Source organism: Drosophila hydei, unplaced genomic scaffold (genome assembly GCF_003285905.1).
Source record: "Drosophila hydei strain 15085-1641.00,03,60 unplaced genomic scaffold, DhydRS2 tig00000060-arrow-pilon, whole genome shotgun sequence".
Lineage (NCBI taxonomy): Eukaryota > Metazoa > Arthropoda > Insecta > Diptera > Drosophilidae > Drosophila > Drosophila hydei.
The window spans coordinates 4,011,227-4,019,267 of record NW_022045656.1 but is presented as its reverse complement, the minus strand read 5'-3'; the positions used below and the strand labels follow the sequence as shown (position 1 = coordinate 4,019,267).

The 8,041-nt window shown below is 39.4% G+C and overlaps 3 protein-coding genes across 3 annotated transcripts; 2 read left to right on the top strand and 1 right to left on the bottom strand.

Moving 5' to 3' along the window:
- Positions 1–3: 3 nt before the first annotated feature.
- On the bottom strand, positions 4–1,074 carry LOC111592548 (superoxide dismutase [Mn], mitochondrial). Its single transcript, XM_023304840.2, has 3 exons — positions 994–1,074; positions 883–940; positions 4–729 (listed from the first exon to the last, which is right to left on the bottom strand). Exons 2-3 carry the CDS (start codon positions 915–917, stop codon positions 111–113), a joined length of 654 nt encoding a protein of 217 aa, XP_023160608.1. The 5' UTR covers positions 918–940; positions 994–1,074; the 3' UTR covers positions 4–110.
- Positions 1,075–1,309: 235 nt separating this feature from the next.
- On the top strand, positions 1,310–3,018 carry LOC111592540 (actin-like protein 53D). Its single transcript, XM_023304826.2, has 2 exons — positions 1,310–1,562; positions 1,642–3,018. Exons 1-2 carry the CDS (start codon positions 1,391–1,393, stop codon positions 2,784–2,786), a joined length of 1,317 nt encoding a protein of 438 aa, XP_023160594.1. The 5' UTR covers positions 1,310–1,390; the 3' UTR covers positions 2,787–3,018.
- Positions 3,019–4,822: 1,804 nt separating this feature from the next.
- LOC111594945 (vitamin K epoxide reductase complex subunit 1) lies at positions 4,823–8,041 on the top strand. Its single transcript, XM_023308442.2, has 4 exons — positions 4,823–4,891; positions 7,296–7,581; positions 7,654–7,766; positions 7,830–8,041. Exons 2-4 carry the CDS (start codon positions 7,376–7,378, stop codon positions 8,039–8,041), a joined length of 531 nt encoding a protein of 176 aa, XP_023164210.1. The 5' UTR covers positions 4,823–4,891; positions 7,296–7,375.

Genomic DNA, 8,041 nt, shown 5'->3' with positions numbered 1-8,041 from the left:
TTGACTTCTTCATTGATTATCAATTTATTAGCCGAAACATTTGATTACATTCAAAACCTATGGTTTTTATATGATTACATTTAACATATAGACATTTGAGTAAAGATTGTCTAAGATAGTTTCTTTGCCTCCTGGTAGCGGCAAGAAATATCATTCCAGTTAGCAATATCCCAAATAGCCTCCACATACGACGGTCGCACATTCTTGTATTGCAAATAATATGCATGCTCCCATACATCGATTCCAAAGAGGGGTATCAATCCAGTTGATGCCTCTAACGGATCCTGATTGGGCAACGCAGCCAGCTGTAGCTTGCTCGTCTTCTTGTTGTATCCAAGCCAGCCCCAACCAGAGCCCTGCACAGCAACAGTCAACGCGCTGAGCTCCTTCTTGAACTCTTCGAAGCTCTTCCATTGCGATTCGATGGCTTTCTTTAGATCGTCGCTTGGCGTCGACTTTTCAGGCGATAGGTTCTGCCAGAAGATCGTATGATTGATATGGCCACCGCCATTAAAGCGAAGAGCAGGTGCTAGTTGAATAATCTTCGTAGTGTCGCTCTTGCACTTTGCATCCTCCAGCTGCTCCTCGGCGGCATTTAAGTTATTAACATAGGTCTGATGATGTTTCTGATGATGGAGCTCCATAATCTCACGACAGATAATTGGCTCCAATGCGGCATAGTCGTAAGGCAGCTTTGGCAGCGTATGTTTGCCCCGCGAGATAACAGTACTATGAATTAAATAAAAATTAGCCTTATATATAATATACATTCGAATTGTAAAGGTAGCCATTGTTATTCGTTGTTGTTGCTATAAAATTTATGTAATCGCATTTTGGCGTCAACGCCGGCATAATCAATTAATCGACTTTGTGGGTACTTACCGTGCTGTTTTGGTGAAGTTACGTGCCAGAAACATTCTTGATTGAGTTGTTATATTAACTGGGAATAATACTTTTAAAATTTTCGATAAAAACCTTATTTAATTTGCTTACCGGGATCAAGTGTGACAGTGCGTGGCAAACACTCGAAATACACTACACTCAATACTATAAACACCTAAAAAATACCAAAATAGTTTATGCTGGGAAAACACACCAATTCAGCTATTTGCTGACCGGGATAAAATCAAAAACCACTGGAAGCACGGCAAATACACACATGAAGTTCGCATAACATTACAATAGAAATATTCCACTAATTTAGTTTAATTTGCTTACCGGAATGTAGTGTGACAGCGTATGGAATACACTAAAAGCACACACAAAATATTTAAACTTTAAATTCAAAAAAAAAAAAAAATACCGCAATTGAGCATGTTTCTGCTCAAAGTATTCAGCAACGGTTAACAGCAAGCTCAATAGCATACTTTTCCGTTTGCAGTGCTGCACAATGTTCAAATATTTGAAGCGGGCTAATTTGAAATTCATATGCCATACACATGGAAAACTCGTGCGAGGGCACACACAGGAAAATATGTCTGAGTTTTGTATGCCTTCGAAAATTGAAATCGATGTTTCCGACCAACGGACACAACAAATTCTGTTCAAATCATTAAAGCATCGTAAGTTTTTCGGCACTGGTGTTTTCTTCTTTCAAGGATTGCGTCTTTAAATCTTTAAATCATTTGATCGCATATGCAGGCGTTGCCAATATGCAAGCGGATGACCTCTCAACTGCTGTGGTCATTGACAATGGCTCTGGCATATGCAAGGCGGGCTTCTCAAGCGAATCCGCTCCCCGTGTCGTCTTCCCATCGATTGTGGGACGACCCCGTCATCTAAATGTCATACTCGATTCGGCCATTGACGATTGTATCATCGGTGACGAAGCGGTGCGAAAGCGTGGCATACTCACACTCAAGTATCCCATCGAACATGGCGTTGTGACCAATTGGGCGGATATGGAGAAGATCTGGAAGCATACCTTCGAACAGCTGCGCGTCGAATCGGATGGGCATCCAGTGCTGCTGACCGAACCGCCGTTAAATCCCAAAAAGAATCGCGAAAAGATGACCGAAATAATGTTTGAGAATTTTCGTGTGCCCGCACTCTATGTGGCCATCCAGGCGGTATTATCTCTCTATGCTACAGGACGTACCATTGGCATTGTCGTAGACTCTGGCGATGGAGTCACCCACACGGTGCCCATCTACGAGGGCTACGCCCTACCACATGCCTGCATGCGCCTAGATCTAGCTGGAAGAGACTTGACCGACTATCTGGGCAAGCTGCTGATGGAACGCGGACACACGTTAAGCACCAGCGCAGAGCGTGAAATAGTCCGAGAGATTAAGGAGAAACTCTGCTACGTGGCCAGCAATTTTGATGAGGAACTGAATCAATGCTTGCTGCGCAAGTCGGATTTCGATGAGCTCTACGAATTGCCAGATGGCACTACCATCAACATTGGCAACGAGCGCTTTCGCTGCCCCGAGGCACTGTTCAAGCCCAGCATGCTGGGCCAGGAGGTGCCCGGCCTACACGAGGCGGTCTTCCAATCGATATTGAAATGTGATATGGATCTGCGACGGGATATGTATGCGAATATTGTTCTGTCGGGCGGCACGACTATGTTCCGCAACATCGAGGTGCGTCTGCAAGAGGATATTTCGGTCATGGCCCCCTCGACGATGCGCATCAAAATTACCGCCAATCCTGAACGCTGCTTTGCCGTCTGGTCGGGCGGTTCCGTTTTGGCTTCACTCTCCAGCTTTCAAAATATGTGGATTGATTCCTCCGAATACGACGATATGGGTCCCAGCATAATACATCGCAAATGTTTCTAGCTCATTAAAGCCAAAGATGGCAAACAGAAGAGAGAAGACAGCAGACAGTAGATCAGAATTAGTTTAATTATATTTCTATATTTTATACATGTTGTTAAATCCAATAAAGAATGCCGATGATACGGACTTTGCTGCAGCAGGCCTGGACACCAGATGCTGACCGACTTGCCTAGTTTAAGTTGACTTGACTTTTGACGAGGTTTTACACAAATATAAGTTAATATAAATCCAACTAGATGTCAACTCTAATCTCTTTATTTATGGTAACTACAATTTGTATCTATATTGAAAAATGGTTCCGGCTGGAAGCAATTTATTGGCTTAATTACTTTTGTAGGTCGCAAGTCAAAATCGTAAAAAAAATAAGTATAATAAGCAGACCTTCAGCTAGAACGAGGTAAGGCTAATACCTATTAATCCAATATACCAAGTAGATAACACCTGGTACACTATTAGCAATATGTTGGATAACAATTCAACTCAAGTGAATTCAATGTATTATCTGTTATTATAATATATTATCTGTTATATAATTTCTTATAGACTTGGCTCAAAAATATATTTAAGATAATTCGGAATTAAATTATTATCTGTCCGTATGAACGCAAGCCATTTCGTTGATATTGAAACTAGAGACTTGAAATATGTAATATATATATATATATTATATATATATATATTTCAAATAGGACACTGAGACCAGCTAGATCTGCGTATACTACATGTGATATAACAATAAAGCTTATATATAACGTGCTAGAAATATAGACGTGCTGCCAACCCAAGATCTACCCACTGTGCTCGGAGCCAATTGGGTAAGACTATGAAAAAAATATGCCACTGAGCTAGTGATTCTCTACAGATCAACGCTAAGCTTAACGCTTAAGCGCTGATTAGGCTAGTAGTAACATCATCAGATATTTACCATCTCATTGCAGTCAGACATTATACGAGCTAGTTCGTACAAATTATAATCTTAAAGGCATAAAATGGATTGCAATTCCAGTCTGTGAAAGGTATAAGTCTCTTAAGTAAATGAAACAATTGAAACGTCTGCAAGCCACAAAAATTTCCTCTCTCTTTGAACCCAGAAAATTTTTGAGCTACAGTCACCAAAGTTTGGTATATTCATTTAGCTCTATCCATATATTGATAATTCTACAAATTCTGCTTCATGGTGCGCTTCATTAGCATTATATAACGATGACAATTTTGAGTTTAATTAATTGGGAATTTATTAAGCCAGTGACGCATACAAATGAGGCGCTTGCCACATTACAACACAGTTGTTGTCACTGTTGTGTTGTTGTTGTTACAACCTTAACTTCCTTTGAGCTGCAAGTAGTTTTTTTTTGGGCACACGTGCAGCGGGCGACAAACTGAATGCGAATGCGAATCTTGAGGCAACGCATTTACCTTCAACATCAACACAGTCAGCGACTGCCGCATCTAAGACGAGAATAGAAGTAAGTGAAAGGGGTATATTAGCTTAGCGTTTTAATATGTAACAGCTGGAAGTTGGCTCCTACGAACGGTTAAAGGGACCTCTATATATGTAAATATGCTTCAATATCGATAAAAATCGATGTTGAATCTGGGTCTTTCCTACACATATCGAAGGCCCTATGAGCTAAAGATATTAAATTTGGTATACACGTGATTGTGTTCCTACTTTAATCTTATTTTTTATATACTTCCTCTACTATATGTATTAGCAAATTTGGGCATATCTCGAAGACTATAAGAGCTAAACACTAAATTCATTATAGTGAGGTATACGAAGCTTGGAAATAACTCTTTTTTTTTAATTCTTTTCTATAATAAATTCAAGGAGTTTTAGTTTAAATGTAGAATAATTTGAATTATTTCATTTTAAGTTATAAATTATTTCGAGCATTTTGTTTATCAGATCAGTTGCTTCAGCAGCTCAGTTCATGAAAATAGTTTTTTGAACTAAATGAGCCTAGAGAATCGATCATAAACAAATAAAACCTATCGATTCAGTAAATTAGTTCAGTGGTTCATTTTAATAATATGTTCAATTGAACTGGTTATGCACAAAGCTTGAGTAAATGCAGCACATATATTAGTCGTGTATACCCTACGTAAGTATTCTTACACATACTGTAGCTGCTGCTGTTGCTGCTGCTGTTGCTGCTGTCGTCAGCTGCACTTGAGGTGGTTTTGTTTGTGCACTTCAAAAATTCATAACAACAACAGCAACAGCAGCAGCAATAGCAACAACTTTTTGAATGCGGATCTGCGCTGAGCTTTACAGTTCGAGTATCGCACGTGTCGCACTTCTTTGCAGCTGCAAGAACCGCAACAGCATTAGCATCAGCATTAGCATTAGCATCAGCATTAGCTGCGGCATTAGCCCTTCTAAACGCATTTCTTGATTTGAAGTGTAAAGTTGAATAAACTGGCAAACTTTAAGCGCATTTGCTCCATATTTGGGCCACATTTCGTTTGGCCAACCAACTGTGGCCTAAATCTAACTGACAGCTGTCAAAGGGTGCTACAAGCTGTGTTGTTGCTATTGTTGTTGCTTTTCTTGTTGTTAATATTTCTAATATTTTGCTGCTGCTGTTGCTTGTCGGTGACTGTTTTGCTTGTGTCACTCGCCTGAGCCAAGGTTGCGCACAAATTGAACACTTCACTTTGCCAGCGGGCGCTACACTTGGCCCTGCTCAAAGCGAGCGGCATATTAACATGAGAAATCATTGGTTCGAATCCCACTTTGAAAAATAACAAAGGATGATTGTATGCAATTATAACATATGCTAGGGCTCTAATTTGTATACAGCAGTTCTTCAAGCTCTTCATTCCGTTTAGCTGTGAGGTAAGAGACTAATTGAAAGTCGGGGTTCAAGCCCCTTTCTGTAAAGCTCTAGCTTTGTTGTTAAAGGTTTACACAGCTGCACATTTGTATTTGGAATTCTTAGTAACAACTCCTCAAAGTATCAGAATTATGCTTTCAAGTCTAGTGAAAAATTTCTGAGAATCTATGAAATTTTAAATTGAAGTCTTGATGTCTGTTTCAAGAATTTCAGCTCGAACTGCCTTAATTGAGCTGACAGTTTTTCTTCTGCCTCTGCAGCCCCCGCCGCGCTGAGATTTGGTAAATTATTTAAGCTATTGCCTAAACTTAGCTTAACTTCAATTTAAACATCATCTTATGCAGTTGGCATCTCTCTGGCACATAAATTCAAATTCGTGAGGCTATAAATTAAAAAGGGACATGCGCGACTTGGACAAGATTTTGTCGTGAAAAGCGCATGAAAAATAAAATAGAAATATATAAAACAAACTACAAGATGAGCTCATGTCTAATGCATTTTGTCTTCAGTCGCTGCCTTTTTTTTGTCTTTTTTATTTTTGTTAAGTCTGCGATATGTCGCCCTGACGCTAATTTTATATGCATGCAATGGAGCGTTACGGAAAGTCGAGTGTCGGCATCAAACAGCTAAGTATTTCAGTTAGTTTTAGAGCAGTCAAAAGAGACAGACTAAGAGGGAGAGGTATAGCTACAAGGCACAGAGCTAATCGCATGGGAAAACTTTGATGCAGCTTAAATAATTTCTGGGTTAATGAAGGGCTTAGGAAACTAATGATATACTGATATAAACTTATTATTTGCTTGTTAAAGCGAAACAACTTTCTTGAATTGAAATTTGTAAAAGACGAAATTCTCGAATTTTCATATTAATTAGTATAAGAAATTAAATATAAAAACTTTATATTAAATTAAAGATAGGCTTACAAAGACAATGTGCTTACGGGTACATATTCGAGCTTTAAAATTAATTTCCGTTCAAAAACCAGAAGCATATAATGGTTTCTTTCTTATTATTTTATTTTCATGGAAGTGAGTGATTTAATATAAAAGTCTTTCTATAGTTTATTTATGTATATACAAGGCATCACTAGTTAATAGTGCCTGACTGATAGATGTTCTGTCTACAGCGAATAACTGATTTTTTCAACTGAAGAAACTCATATATTGAGTAGTTTAATATTCGTTTACTGATTATTCAGCTTAAGTGACTTTTTCTGGTTAACAACGAAAAATATATATAAAATATATAAATATATAAAATATATATAAAAATATATAAATGTAGCCAGTCCAGATTAGCTTTAACTATTTTCATACTAAAAACTTTATTGCAATTAGATTTCAGTTTCTGTTTCAATCAACATTCACATCAATATAAGCTGTGGCTGACATCTTTCCCGAACTCATCTTAAATCTTAAATTGTTATGTTTCAATCACTTTTACCACCTGTTGTTTCTCTGTCGGCACCTGTTAGATTGTTTTAAGTTTGCACTTGGGGTTGCAAATCTAATTTATGCAGCTATAAATAGTAGAGCTAAGTTAATTTACATCTTGGTCCAGCAGAGATCGAACTGCGCAGCTGCCAGCAGAGTTGTCAGCTGCCTGATATATCCCTTCATATTATCTCAACTTGTTGATTCATTTACTACCCTCTGTCTGCCGCGCACAGCTTGGCAACTCTGTGCGGCAACAGTTTTCCCTGGCTTGCTTGCTGCCGCAGCTGCATTCATTATCCTTGCCTGCCTGAGCATGTCCGCCAGCAAATCGTGCTCAGCGTCGCAGTTATTACCAACTGCCACGCCCACCAAGTTCCGCCTGCGATTGCTGTGCCTTTGCGGTCTACTCATCTCAATATATACGCTATATGTTAAAATCCAGCTGGATCACGATGCGAACTATAAGGCCATGTGCGACTTGGCCGAGCAAGTCAGCTGCACAGCAGTCTTTAAATCCGAGTGAGTGTCCTTAAATCAGTTGCTGGTTTGCTCTTGCCAGAAATAGTTTCCTGTTTCATCTTTCTCTTCTAGCTTTGGCCGCGGTTTCGGCTTGACTCGGCTTGTTTTTGATGCCAACTCTACTTATTTACATCCCTCCAATGGCTCCATTGGCATTGCCTTCTACACGCTGCTTTTTATCACCTGTGAGTACCTGCAAATTCCTGCATTAATTCACTTCATTATTATTATTTTATTCTATGTTGTAGCCTTCTTTGAGAGTCGCTGGCTTTGCCAACTGCAGCTGCTTTTTGCAGTTCTGACTCTGATTCTCTGTGTCTACCTGGGCGGGCTGCTGCTCCTGGTGCTCAACGATTGCTGTGTGGTCTGTGTGCTCATCTATGGCGTCCACATGCTGCTCCTCTCGGAGGTCTACGGACGCTATAAGCGTCTCTATTTAATCAAAAGATCCATTGAGTAA